The following is a 13542-nucleotide window of genomic DNA, read 5'->3' as shown; positions in this document are numbered from 1 at the left end:
TTCCTGGGTCCCCCCCACCCCACCTCACTCACCCGCCTGGGTCCCCCCGCTCACCTGCCTGGGTTCTCCCCCCACCTGCCTGCGTCACCCCCGCACCAGGCACCGGAGACTCACAGAGGGCTGCGCACGGGTGGGCCACAGCCTCGCAGGTTCTGGACGGCAGGTGGTAACCAGGTGACAGGCAGGCGCAGCGGGGCCCCCCGTCAGGGAGCCACCCGCGTTCTGCCGCGTGCGTGACGTCAGGAGGCCCCCCGCCCCGACGGAGGCGTGAGGGCCGGCTTGGGAGGCAGAGAGGGTGCCTCCGGGTGCTCCTGCTGCCCGGAACCAGGCTCTCGTCCACGCGGCCTCCGTTCCCGGGCAGACGCCGGGCCACCCTCCGGGGCCCTTCCCGCCACCCCCTCCTCCGCGCTGACCGCCCTGCCGCGCGGCCCCCGCAGGTCAAGAAGGAGGCGGGCGAGAACGCCCCGGTGCTCAGCGATGACGAGCTGGTGTCCATGTCGGTGCGGGAGCTGAACCAGCACCTGCGGGGCCTCACCAAGGAGGAGGTGGCCCGCCTGAAGCAGCGCCGGCGCACGCTCAAGAACCGCGGCTACGCGGCCAGCTGCCGCATCAAGCGCGTGACGCAGAAGGAGGAGCTGGAGCGGCAGCGGGTGGAGCTGCAGCAGGAGGTGGAGAAGCTGGCGCGGGAGAACAGCAGCATGAGGCTGGAGCTCGACGCGCTGCGCTCCAAGTACGAGGCCCTGCAGACCTTCGCCCGCACCGTGGCCCGCGGGCCCGTCGCCCCCACCAAGGTGGCCACCACCAGCGTCATCACCATCGTCAAGTCCGCCGACGTCTCCTCCGCCTCCGTGCCCTTCTCGGCCGCCTCCTAGTGGCCCGCCGCCGGGAGGGGGGCGGGCGGGGGGGGGGGTGCCCGCCGGAGGGTCCGCGTCGCGCGGACCCCTTAACGCCCCAGTCGAAGCGCAGACTCCCGGCGGGGACGAGGCCGAGGGTGCGGCCGCAGATGGGGTCTGGCGAGCCCGCGGGCCGCACGCCTTCCCGCACGCACGCGCACGCACGCGCACGCACACGGCCGGCCCTCCCCCGGGCCCCGCCGGCGCTCTCCAGAAGGTCCCCGGGGGCGCGTGTCTTGCGCCAGGGGGCGTCGGGGCGTATGGAGGGAAGGTCCTCAGAAGGCCGCCGGCCCTGTGGCCCGGATGGCAGGGGCTGTGTCTGCCACCCCTCCCGAGAGTGGCCTGTCGTGGTCCAGCGGCCGGTGCGGGCACCCCCTCCCTGCCCTGACTGAGCTCTGGGTGCCTGGGGAGGAGCCGTGTGTCCCCGGTGACGAACAGCACCCTGAGCCTGCTTCAGCCCCACCAGAGGCCCGCGCCCCGCGAGGCAGAGGGAGGGGGTGCCGCTCTGGGGGCGCGCCTGCCGTGACACCCGCGTGCCGGCGGCGCGGGGCCTCGGAGGAGCGGGTTGGTCCGGGTGGTCCCTGGGGGGCCTCCGGGGTACACGTGCAGAGTTGCACGAGGACTCGGGAATTTCCCCTCTGTTGGACCGACCCCGGGGAGGTCCGCTGCGGGGAGCTGGCCGGGAGCCCTGCGCAGGGAGGGCCGGCAGGGTCCGGGGCGGAAGTGGAGCTATCCCTGCCGGGCGGTGGGAAGTCGGCGGCGGCCTCGGGAGTGGGCTGTGGTCCCGCCGCCAGAGTGACCGGTGGAGTCCGAGGGTGAGGAGGGTGTGATGGCCAAGGAGGTGACGCTAGGCACCGGGCCGGGACCAGCCTTCTGGGGGCTCCTGGGTGGTCTGTTGGTGCAGAGGACAAGGGGACGCGGCCACCTTGGTGCTTATTCCTCGCCTGAAACTTTTACCTGCTCTTTCTTTCTGACACTTGGAGCCCCTGATGACCTCGGTGACCTTTGCTGGGGCTCCCGGCTTCCTCTTGGCCTGTCCCCCGCCACCTAGGGAGACCCCCAGCGAGCTGCAAGGCCCCTGTGCAGGAAGAGGCAGACTGGGCGGGACAGACGCCGGAGAGCTCCCTACGGAAGACGTCTGGGTCTCTCCGGCCGCACTGCCGTGCGGCCTCGGCCTCGGCCTTGTCCTGGGGGAAGGTGAGGGGTCTGGGGCGTGCTGGATCCTTAAGGAGCAAAAGGCCCAGTGTGTAAAAAAAAAAATTAAAAAAAAAAAGCTGTCGATACCATAGCCATGGTAGGTAATCCACATTGGATATCAATAAGGACCACGGGGAAATATTTAAAAGAGAGAAAAGTATATATATATATATATAAAATTATATACACATTTTATCGTACAGATTTTTCGTAACTTTTTTCCTGTTTTTACTGTAAATCCCTAATCGAGCAGAGCTGCGGTTGGAGTAGGGGGGTGGGGGCCGGGGGCTGTCGCCGCTGCCTGCTGCCCTCGGGAGTGCTGGCGCCCTGCATGCCCTCCCCCCCCCCCCGCCCCTGCCCGGAGGGGGCTTCTGTCACCGCCCGGGGCACTTCGCCATGCCTGCCCGCTCCCGGGGACCAGGGGCCGGGGAAGGAAGACCGGAGCATTCTCTCATGCCTTTCCTTTCAGCTCGTTGAGATTTCATTGTCCCCGTTTTAATATATGGATTTGTTTTATTTAAAAGGCAAGGATCTCTGTCCCTTGGGTTTGTTTTCCTGATTCTTGTGCTTCAGACTCGGGGTCCTTCCCGAGGGAGGCAGACTCTGTCCTCCCAGGGGGCAAGGCCTCCCATTTCCTGGCCTTGGTCACTCTGCTATTCCATTTCAATATTTATTTTTGTGCTGCTTTTATCATGGTATAAATTATTGAGAAGAGACCCCACGTCGTGGTCCTTGTCCGTATGACATGCGCCCTGCGCCTGCCCTGTCCCCTCACGGCCACCACCTAATTTATTGCTGTACATCTCTGCTGTGACGCTTTTGTACCTTTGCAATAAAGAGTTTTCTGGTTTCAGACCCGCCTGGTCTTGTGATTGGTGCTTTGGGCCGAGTCCTCAAGTGCAGGGGCCGTGAATGTGCTGGGCCGCTGCACCCCCCACATCCCAGCCCCCGACCCGGTCGCCCTCCCCTGCGATGGGTCTCCTTGGCTGCGGGGTCCGTCCGGTCAGCCACGGTGCGTGCAGGGGGTCAGGCTGGTAGAGCTTGCCAGCTGGCCTTCTGAATGGTGGGCACCGTTCCCGAGGGTCCCATCCACCTAGACCAGGAGCCCCCCAGCCCTTAGGCAGCCCTCCCTCTCCAGCTGGGGCTGCTCCCTCCCACCCCCCCGGCGGTCTGTGCCCCCGTCTCAGGCCAGGTCTTACTGGAGGTGGGGAGAGAGACGTCCTGCCCGGGGTGGGCAGCGAGGTGCCCTACCTGGTGGCCTAAAGTAAGTGGAGTGGAGGGCCCATCCTCTGGGGACGCTGTCCCCTCCTCACCGGTCTTCCCTTCCCACTGTTCCTCCAAGGGGTAGACGTGTCCGAGCTCAGCCTTAGCTGCTGAAGGAGAGTAGGCTGGTGGGTGCGAACTTAGGGTCTCCAAGCCCCACCAGCCCTCCTGCCACACCTCTGCCTGAGCTGACAGGGTGGCTCCTGCGGTCACTTGTGGGCAGGGTGCTTCAGCGCCTTGGCTTTAACCTCTGAGTGATGGAGGGCCCGTTCCCTCCCCTTTCTAGCCGAGCGCTCCCTTCTGTGAACTCGGCAGGGGGCCGAGTGTGCCAGCACGATGGGGTCACCATGGCCCACCGCCAAGCCAGACGCCCCCGAAGCCCGGCCTGTGCCTCCTGCGAGAGCCCTGGGGCGGCCAGGTGACCGCAGCTGGCAGCAAGCTTGTGGGTATGAGCTGGGGAGGCATGGACCCCAGCCCTGTTCCGGGCCCCTGGGAAGTAAGAGGTACCCCTTTGCCCTGCCCTGGCCACCCACGTCTCCAGCCTGCCTCCTTGGTGTTGGATTGTCGGGGCCATTTCCCACATAAGAGCACGGAGGCCAGGATAAGTTAGATAAGCCGGCCGCTCCTGGCCCTGTGCAGTGGGGCCCAGAACCGGAAGCCGGCCCTGCTGTCCTAGGTGGTGAGACGTGCCTCCTTCCGCACCTCCTCCAGAGCACCCAAGCTCCCCCCTGGCAGACGAGGCCAGTGAGGGGGTTGCAGCGGCTTTGACCTTGAGGCTCTGTGCTCCCCTGTGGGTGTCCAGGAGAAGCGGGGTCTGGTCTGGGCAGAGGTGTCTGTAGGGGCTGGACAGGTGGGAGAGCTGGCCTTTGGGAAGCTGGTCTGCCTCCTGCCGGCTCTGACCTCAGGCAAGTGGCTTAACCTCTCTGGGCCTTCGTCACCTTCCCTGCGGCTGTCGTGAGGACTAAGCGTAGGCCAGGTCCCACAGTGGGTGCTCAGTAAACGTGGACTCCCCTCACCCCAAAGTGCCAAGCTGACCAGGCTGCCCCCAGTGCACAGGCCTGGCCCGAGGGCGCCCCTGCAGCCAGGAGCCCGCAGTGCGTCTGGTCTTTTGAAGGGGGTCTTGGCCCACTTACCCTGTGCACATAGCCTTAGGCACCTTGGGCCCTAAAGGGGTGGCCCTTCCCAGGCACGGGCCTCTAGGGCAGCCCCCTCCTTCGCTCATGGTGGGGCTGGCACCGTGTCTCGCCTCCTCCAGACAGCCTCCAGCTGTGGTCCACAGGTCTCTGCAGGAGGCGCCACGCCTGTCCCCAAACCTGCTGACTGCAGCCTGTGGGGCCCGAGCTGGGCGGACTCTGGTCCGCCAACTGCAGAGGGCATGATAAGGCGGGTGGGGGCCTCGCTCGGGGAGGCAGCCTGGCCTATCTTGTCGGGCAGCCCATCCGGGCCCTTGGAGAGGCTGTGGCCTTGAGTCCCGTGTCTCCAGGCCTAGGGAGCAAGGAGGCCGCGGGGTGAGCCCATGCTGGTAGTTGACTCCTGCCCTGCGGGGTCTCTGGACCCTCAGCGCCTTTCCCTCTTTCCCCGGTGACAGGTCGGGAAGTTGTCACTGGGTGGTACCCACCAGGCCGCTCTTGCCCTGCCGGTGGCCCTGGCTCCCCACACCCGCGGGCCCCTGCCCACACCCCCTCCCAGACACAGGCCTTCCCGGAGACCTCCCCACCCCACTGGCTGCTTCTGGCCCCTCTTTCATGTTTCCCAGGCCGCTCGGGCATGTCACAGCTTCTGGAAGGCAGGGCCTGTGTCTCTCGGGGTGCTGGCCTGGCGCACAGGAAGAGAGAAGGACGAAGGAAGGCAGGCTCCAGGTCTGCGCCCCGTGCCCTCTCCGGGCTTGCGTCCGTGGCCTTCATCCACCCACCGAGGGCGGGGCTGGCAGGAGGCCCATCTTATGGAGGAAGGTGAGCACGACCCTGGGTCTCTCGGGGCCACAGGGCAGGGCTCTCCGTCCATGCGTGAGCTCTTTGCCCTGCTCTGAGCGTCGCCCGGGACACTTGCCCCGACACCCAGACTTAGCACAGTGGGGCTCCCGTGACCACCCACCGGGTGCCGACCCTGCAGGAACAGAGGCCACGGGAGTCACTAGAAAACGCAGGCTGTTTATGTATAAATAGGTGATGCCCCCAGGAGCCCCACACGCTTCGCGGGCTGCCCAGGGTGAAGGTTCTGTGCAGGTGGCCCTGGGCGCCTCCCAGAGCCTCATCAGGCACGCCTTCCCCGGGTGGGGGCTTTTCAGGAATCCCCAGGGCTGGAGGGGGTGCAAAGCACCTCTGCCCGGCCCAGTCCCCTGCCCCCACCGGCCCGTAGCGCCTACAGCTTCGGCGTCCTCAGGGTGGGGCTGCCTCGCTCTCCCAGGGCCCAGAGTGAGGTCCGTCCATCCGCCCCTGCCCTGCCAGTGCCTGCCTCACGACAGCCCCATGACGGCCAGGTGAGCCCGGTGGGTTCCTGGTTCGTCAGATAAACTCAGGCGCCCTCTCCTGGGGCCACGGGCCTGCTGGCGGGAGGAAGGCCGGGAAGTGGTGCCACCGGCCTGGCATCAGGGCTCCCAGGAGGGGCTTCACCTTTGGCAAGAGGGTGAGGGGCCCTGTGCTTTCCCAGAGGCCTGGGCAGCCTGGTCCAGGCAGGCGGCCGGGGACCCCCATGGCCCTCCTACAGGTCCTCTGCGGGGATCAGCATTCTCTTCTCCACGTTGCGACTCTTCCTGAGGCCGCCAGAGCCTCCGGCCACACTGGGGTGGGCACCAGGGCTCGGGGCCTCGTGAGTGGCCTGCTGGGTGTAGTGCTGATAGGCGGGTGAGAAGTTGTGGACGGCGTCCTGCACGATGTCCTGTGGGCTCATGGTCTCCTTGAGGCCGCTGGAGATGCTGTGCATGGGTGCCTCGGGGGCTGGGGGCAGACAGCACGTGGGTGGGGCCAGGGCGCTCTGGAGCTGTTCCCCCCACCCCCCAGCCGCCCCCCATCCGGGGCCTGGGCCCTGGGGACACGGCCCTGCCCCCACCGGCCTCGGGGCTGCCCAGGGCTGGGGTCTGGCATCCCCAGGCCCCGGGCTTGGCCAGTAGGGGGCACTTCAGGACCTCTGAATCCCAGCCTGGCTCCTCTACCCTGGGACTGTCCCAGCCGGGACTCCCCAGGGGCCACAGGGGGAAGCCGCCCAGGCTGGCTCCTGTCTTCTCTCTGGCCTACAGTGAGCCCTTCACACTTGTCACTTTAGGCTGCTGGAGCGGCCGCAGGCCATCTCTGCCGCTGAGCGTCGTTCGCTAGGGATGCCCGGGGCCCTGGGGCCCAGACGTCCCGTCCAGCCATTTCACCCCGAGCTCGGAGCCGTGCACCTCGCTGCCCCTGGACCAGAAGCAGACGCCGCACCCGTCTAGCCTCCGATGGGGCTGTCTCCCTGTCCGTGTTGCTGACATCCCCTGGGCCCGTGCAGGAGGGCGGGACAGAGATGTGGTGCGGCCAGAGGCAGGCGGGGCTGCCTGGGCCCGTCCGCAGGCCCTCGGCACACCCCCACCCCCCGTGGGGCCCGCGTACCTGGCGAGCTCTCCTTCTCGGCATAGACCTGGACGGTGAAGGCGTAGCGCAGGGCGATGGAGGCAAACAGCATCTCGATGCAGATGATGAAGTTCTGGTAGCCCGCGGCCAGCGTGCCGGCCCCTACCTTGCTCCCGTCGATGACCTGGGCCTCAGGGATGACCCCGCACTTCTCCAGGATGGCCAGCAGCATCCCTGGGGGGTGGTGACAGCCGCTCAGGCACCCACCCTACACGGGCCTTGTGAGCTCAGCGGGATCTGCAGAGGGGACGAGGGTCAGGCCCTGGGACGTCCCATCCGTGTGGTCCTGTCCCACGGTGGGGGTTGGGGGGTGGCTGACGTTCACGGGGAGGGGTGCCTCCAAAGCCAGGGTCTCAGCACGGTGGCCATCTGGGCGCTCCCCAAGCGTCTGCCCTGACCTCCCTGGTCCCAGAGCTGGGGCCCGCCTGACACTTACCCCCCCACCCCCACCCCCGCCTCTGCAGAGTGGGGTCTGGGAGTGTCCCCAGCCTGGCCCAGGGCCTCTGCCTGTCCGTTCCATCCACCACAGGCCAGACCTACTGGACAGGGACTCGACATTTCCCCTGCGCCAGGGGCTGTGTGGCTTCTGGCTGAGGGAGCGGTAGTACTGACCTGTGCTACAACCAGAGAGACTGAGTCCCGGCCTAAGGGCACCCGGGGAACCGGGGCGGAGATGGGGTTGGGACAGGCTCTGGGCTCCAGCCCCTGCCCCAACAGCCCACCCACCCTGCCAGAAAGAGAGGAAGATGACGGCCTTGATGGTGAAGAACTTGAGGACAGGCTCGAAGGGCTGCAGGAGCTCCCTCGTGGCCAAGTAGAAAAGGAACAGGGCGTAGAGGGCCAGGCTGACAGAGACGTTGTAGACCAGGGTGATGTAGAGGTAGCCGCTGTGGATGCTGGGGCCAGAGCAGGGGTCGGGGGTCAGGGCAGGACCCTGCCCCGTGCCCTCCCCACAGTCTCGGCCGTTATCACTGGCCCATGCGCTCCAGCCTGGGCACCGACAGTAACCCAGACCTGGACCTTCCCTGCGTGGCGGGCGGACGGTACCCAAGGGCAACAGCGAGGGAGCTGGGGTGCCCCCCACAGCAGTGAGGAGGTAGCCTTTCTCCCTGTGAAACCCTGTGTCTCTCTTCCTCTGTCCACCTGGGCATGGCCTGCGGGAGCGGGCCTCTACCTCGTGGACACACGGGTGGGTGTATGTGAACATGTGTGTGCATGTTGGTGTGACCTGTGGGTGTGTGTTCACGTGCACAAGTCAGTGTTGTGTGCCCATAAGCATGTGAGCTGGGTCCGTGCGTGTGCACGGGCTGGTGTGGGTGTGGACACGTGTGTGCGAGCTGGGTCTGTGTGTGCCTGTGCGTGTGCACGGGCTGGCGTGGGCGTGGACCTGGCACAGGGCTCCTGGTACCAGGGAGGTCCCCGGCGGCGCCCCGCGCCTGAATGCCTTAACCCCCCCCGCCTGGTTCTCCTCCGGGTGGGCCGGCTGCAGGCTGTGAGGTCCTGGGGTCCTTGGCACACGTGGGTCTGCCTGCTACGGCCTTGCCCTGGCGGGTTCCCGAGAGGAGGGCGAGGCCTGTCCGTTCACATGGGGACTTGGCCCTGGGCTGAGCCCTCCCCCAGGCCCTGCCTGCCTCCGCCCAGCACGGTGCCCCCACCAGGCCGGGCCCGCCCCCTCCCCGCAGGCACATCGGCCTGGCCTTACTTGAAGTCCCCATCGTGGTATTTGCCGAACGCCTGCAGGACGATGGTGACCACGGCCATGATGGGCTTCACGATGCAGAACTGCAGTGTGGCCTGGGTGGGGGAGGGGAGCGTGGGGGCGCTCAGGGCGGTGGCCGGGAGGGGAGGGCAGAGGCAGGCAAGACCCCCACTCACCTGCTTGCAGAAGCGAAGGAAGCCGATGGAGTAGGACATGCCCCGGAGGCAGCAGGTGCCGTAGATGCAGCTTGACCTAGGGTGACCAGTCCCTGAAGCAGGGCTCCGGGAGGACGCGTCCCCAGACCCTCCCTGCTGCCCTGGGAGTGGAGGGACCCCCGTGGGCTCCGGGGCGAGAGGCTTACCGGATGGGCTTCCCCCGAATCTCGGCCATGATGGCGCTCTCGCCCCCCAGGTACTGGAAACAGAGGCTCAGGAAGCTGTAAATGACAAAGGCTGCAGAGGGGCAGGGCAGGGTGGGCGGCAGTGAGCCTGGGCTCCCCGGGGACGCCCGGCTGCAGGAGGGCTTTCTGACCCCCTGTGTGCCCACGCCCAGGACCCTCACTCAGCTTTGGGAGCCCACGCCATCCCCGGTGACCCCGGGGCGGGCGGAGCCCTCAGCGGTCACTGAGGCAGCGATGCCCCACCTAGGGCCTGGACCCCCCCTCGCATCCCGAATCCTGACCGTCAGGCGTCAGGCGGCCGGTTCCCACAGGGCTGGACCGGGCTGGACGGAGCCGTTCCCCGCCCCCTAGGGTGGGGTTCCCGGCCCCGGAGGGTGGGGTTCCGGAGCCGGCTGTGCGTCCCTCGGGCCCTCCCCGGAGCCAGGGGGCGCTCACCTTCATAGCAGTCACGCACGGAGGCGAAGTAGACGTAGTGCTGGTGGCCCCCCAGGAGGAGGAGGCTGAGCCAGGAGTCGAAGGCGTAGATGGGCACGATGAAGAGCAGGCGAATGATGTAGCGCTGCTCGTTGGGGACCGTGTAGGAGCGCAGGTGCAGGTAGATCTGGGCGGACAGAGCCAGGGAGGCGTGGGCGCGACGGGCCAGAGGGGCGGTGGGAGGCAGCAGCGAGGACTTCGCCGGGCGCGGCGGCCCCTTCTCAGCGGACACGCGCACGCACGCACGCACTCGTGTGTTCACTCGTCCAAGGAGAATTTCCCTGGGGGAGGGGCCGTCCGTGGCCCCTGGGCGGGCAGTTTGGCATTTCAGCGTGGCGGGCGGTCGCCGGGGCCGGGGCCCTGACCCGTTTCCGGGATTTGTCCCTCGGAGCGGATACGCGGCCGAGGGGCCACGCTGCCCCAGAGCAGCCCCACACAGCCAGCGGAGGGGGCGTCCCGAGATGCCCACGCGGGGACGTGCTCCAGCGGGTGCCGAGTAAACACCAGAAGACAAACCAAGGACGGCCCCGCACGCCTTGGAAACGCAGGGCAGACCCAAAAGGAAAGATCCCTGTCTTTCCACGACGGTAGGAAGATACAGGTGATCACTGTTTATCGATAAACCTTTCCTGATTTTCCACGTCGTCTGTGAGGACGTGAAAAACCAGTGACGGGGTCTTAACGAGGAAGATGCACCAGGGCGCTGGGTATACAGGGCTGGCTGTGGTCCCACAGCACCTCTGGAAGGCTTCCCAGAGGAGGTGCCGTTGAGTGCCAGGCGGAGAGAGGGCGGTTGACGGGGAGGCTGTGTGTGGAGCCCCGTGCGGACCCCGCAGGGAGTGGCGGGGGCGGGGGACAGGCTCCTTATCAGTCCCTCACTCCCAGCTGGCACAGTGGGAGGGGCCCGGCATGACCAGCCAGTAGGAGCCGTGGATTCTGCCTGGTGCTGGCGCTGCCCGGCTGGGTGGCCTTGGCAAGTACTCCCCGTGTTCTCCGGCCTTGCCTTCCCGTCTTTAAAGCGAGAGGCTGCGTCTCCCTCTGTCCTTCTGGGCTCTGGAAGGGCAGAGTCTAGCTGCCCTTGAGCTCCGGGGGCCTGGCAGTGTGGGCGGGGACGGGAGCTGCGTTCCATGGTGGGGAGGGGGGGTCCCTGACTGCCCTGTCTAGGCGGTGGGGGCCCAGGAAGTGCGCGCGCGCGCGCACGTGCACACACACACACACACACACACACACACAGTCGCCAGCGCTGCAGAAGGTTAGGGTTACGCAGACGGGGAAGCCGAGACCCGGACACCCGGACCCAGGACTCTGCTGCTCTCTGCTCTATAAATCACAGCCTCCCCAAGACCCCACACCGTTCCTCCACTGAGGAGTAGGCACCACCCGCCTGTGCGGTCTCCCTGTCCAGGGGCGGTGCAAACACTGCCTCCTCCAGGCTGTCCTCCCTGATGGCCCCTGCCGCTCTCAGCTGCACTGTGCTCCACTGGCCCCCATCACACCCTTGTGTCTATCATGTATTGTGTTGATTTGAGGCCACACAGCAGGCAGCTCTCATCGAGGTGGGAGTCTGCTCACCCCTCCGTGCCTTGGAGGCCTCTGGGCCACCCACCCCCCTGCCTGCTGGTCCGGAGCCCCCGCCAGTTGTTACCTCCCCCAGTGCTGGCTGCCCTACCCTGCCAGCCAGCCCTGCCCCCGCCCCCCCCCCCCCCCCCCCCCCCCCCCCCCCCACCTTCTCTGGCTCCCACACCCCCCAGGCTGAAAGCCAAACTCCGCTCTTCTGCGTCCTGAGTGCCCTCTGCCCAGACGGCCGTCTCCCCGGCCTCCCACCTCGCTGTCGCCCCGGTGCCTCCCCAAATGTCCGTTCTCCACTGCCCCGCCCCTGCGCTCAGGCCCAAGACCTGCTGCCCGCGCCCGCTCTTCCTCGCTGCTGGGCGCGGCCATTCCCCCTCTGGGGGGCTGCCCTGTCTGTCGGGGGTTGTCACCGCCTGGGGCCTGGGGCTCCTCTGCTTCCCTGAATCTGAGGAGGCGGCCCCCCTACGCCCTGTCCTCCCAGCCCAGCTCTGTCCCTGGCACAGACCTCCCATCCCTGGCTCCCACACGCCAAGTTCTGGACAAGGCCCCCTCTCCTGCCCCTGTGCCCTGGCCTGCTGCCGCCTCTGATGTCTGCCCCAAGCTCGTGGCTGGAGGTCCCAGATGCTAGCAGGGCCAGCCAGGACCACGTCCCACGGAGAGCGGGGACCCGGAGACGCAGGGGGGAGGGTTTACCTGGTGGCAGGTGAGCACCAGGGCGGTCCACACAAAGACCCCCGAGATGCCGCGGGCCAGCGCGGTGGTGAGGAAGAGCCGGGAGGCGCCCTGGGAGCTGTTCCCCATGCGGTCCATCTGCGGCCCGGCGGGCACGGTGGGCACAGCCGGCCCGGGGCTGGGCCGTGGCCATGTTCCCAGGAGCCCCGAGGCGTTAGTCATCTGCAGAGGTGAGAGAGGATGCGGGGAGGAGCGAGGGCAAAGGTGGGCCCAGGCAGCTGGGAGCAGCCCGGGGAGGAGGGAGCGGGGGCAGGGAGGGGGCAGCCGTGGCTGCAGGCAGAGCCGGAGTCTGACCGGCTGGCCCGCTCCCCTGACCCCGGGCAGCCCTGGGCAGCTCCGTGCACAGGAACTCGGCTCCAAGGCCTGGGCCCGGGACGCCCTCCTTCCCTGGGGTGGTGCCCGCCTCCACTGCTCGGGTTTGCGGGGACCCCACACGTTAGGGGCCGGAGGTGTCTGGGAAAGTGGGGGAGCCCCCGTTGCCCTGGCTGCCCGGGGTGGAGTCGGACAGCACTGCTCGCGGCAGCCGATGGGGAGTTCGGCCCGGCACCCACCGGCTCCCTGGAACCTGCCGGACTGTCGGGGTGCCCAGCTTTGCTGCAGGGCCATTCTCCGCCCCGAGCCCGCTCGCCGGCCCCGGATGCCAGTTCTCCGGCTGCTTGCCGGCCAGCTGGGGCACCGGGCACCTCCCCCTCTCCCATCCAGGCCTTCCCGGGCCTCTCCCCCTCCCTCCGGCCCCACCGTAGCGACCCAGCGCCTACCTCTCAGGCAGGAAGCTCAGGCCCGGCCCTGGGAGGCCCGGCCTCCAGGGAAGCCTGGCTGGTCATTTGTGTGGCCACGTGGCCCTGGTGGCAGCCCCACGGGGGTGGGGAAGGGCTGCTATCTGGAGGCCGTATCAGGCTTGGGGAGGGGCGGCCTCAGCCTCCTCTTCAGGGTAGCCCACCTGAGCTGCTGCCTGCAGGGAGGGGCCCAGCAGGAGTGGGAGGAGCTGAGGCCTGTCCCCTCCCCCTGCGGTTGACATTCTATCTTGGCCGGCGGCAGCTGGCTCCCAGGATCCTACAGGCCGCCAGGTGCCCTCACCTGCCTGTGCCAGCCGGTCAGGTGGCTCCTGCCTGGGCCCCAGGTGGCCAGGAGGGGTCTCGGTGTGTGGGGTGGGCGTGGGCTGCATGGGGCCACGGGTTTCCGTGAGGGGCGATGACAAAGTTATGGACCGAGGTAGGCAGGCCGCTGCATTCAGTGCGGTGAAACGGTTTGCTTCAAGGATGGGTGAATTTGCGTTGTGAGAATCTCACCCTGTCCCCCACAGGTATGCTGGAAACACTCCAGGGTGGAGGGGTGGAGGGGTGGAGGGGGACAGACAGGTCACTGGGCTCGCTGGGGGCCTGGCTTCTGCTGCCCTGGGCTCAACCCTGAGCCCAGAGGCCCTCTGGGGAACAGCTGTGTCTGCTGTGTCTCTGGAGGGGGCGTCGGGGTCGGGGCCATGCTCTGGTCGCAGACGCGTTCATGCTGCGGCCGTGGGTACCAGGACCAAGTGCCTGCTCTGTGCCCGTGATGGGGACACCCCGTCCGTGTCCTCTGTGCCACCTAACGCTCCCCGCAGACCTGGGCGATGGGGTCAAGGGCTGAATTGTTGGAATTACCGTTCCCTTTTAGATGTAGGGGTGGGGGGCTCAGAGAGGTTCATCCACGTGTCTGCGGCCCCACCCCTGCACACACCAG

The 13542-nt window shown here is 67.5% G+C and overlaps 2 protein-coding genes across 4 annotated transcripts in view; one reads left to right on the top strand and one right to left on the bottom strand.

Annotated features, from left to right (window-relative positions):
* The window catches only part of MAFK (MAF bZIP transcription factor K), a 6436-nt gene extending 5532 nt beyond the window's left edge, over nt 1-904 (top strand). For both annotated transcript variants that reach the window (XM_049638998.1, XM_049638999.1), the window contains exon 3: nt 438-904. In XM_049638998.1, coding sequence (XP_049494955.1) covers nt 438-872 — 435 coding nt within the window. In that variant the 3' untranslated portion in view covers nt 873-904. The remainder of the gene's footprint in view (nt 1-437) is intronic.
* Nucleotides 905-5482: 4578 nt separating this feature from the next.
* On the bottom strand, nt 5483-13108 carry TMEM184A (transmembrane protein 184A). Of its 2 annotated transcripts, XM_049638996.1 has the most exons (9): nt 12585-13108; nt 11788-11988; nt 9487-9652; nt 9013-9103; nt 8828-8903; nt 8655-8746; nt 7679-7848; nt 6932-7126; nt 5483-6289 (listed from the first exon to the last, which is right to left on the bottom strand). In XM_049638996.1, exons 2-9 carry the CDS (start codon nt 11986-11988, stop codon nt 6054-6056), a joined length of 1227 nt encoding a protein of 408 aa, XP_049494953.1. In that variant the 5' UTR covers nt 12585-13108; the 3' UTR covers nt 5483-6053. The 2 variants fall into 2 exon arrangements, with proteins under 2 accessions (XP_049494953.1, XP_049494952.1); XM_049638995.1 differs by lacking the exon at nt 12585-13108 and having other exon boundaries at nt 11788-12551.
* Between the last annotated feature and the right edge of the window lie 434 nt (nt 13109-13542).

Source organism: Panthera uncia, chromosome E3 (assembly GCF_023721935.1).
Source record: "Panthera uncia isolate 11264 chromosome E3, Puncia_PCG_1.0, whole genome shotgun sequence".
Lineage (NCBI taxonomy): Eukaryota > Metazoa > Chordata > Mammalia > Carnivora > Felidae > Panthera > Panthera uncia.
The sequence above is the reverse complement of the archived record's forward strand: the minus strand, read 5'-3'. Positions and strand labels throughout refer to the sequence as shown.

Excerpts from the sequence above, each read along its gene's own strand:
- TMEM184A (XM_049638995.1), bottom strand. The coding sequence starts at position 12,432 with ATGGCCCTGCAGCAAAGCTGGGCACCCCGACAGTCCGGCAGGTTCCAG. Across the intron at positions 9,104-9,486 it reads CGTGCGTGACTGCTATGAAG|CCTTTGTCATTTACAGCTTC; the intron begins GTGAGCGCCCCC and ends GCCCCTCTGCAG. Across the intron at positions 8,904-9,012 it reads ATTCGGGGGAAGCCCATCCG|GTCAAGCTGCATCTACGGCA; the intron begins GTAAGCCTCTCG and ends TGGTCACCCTAG.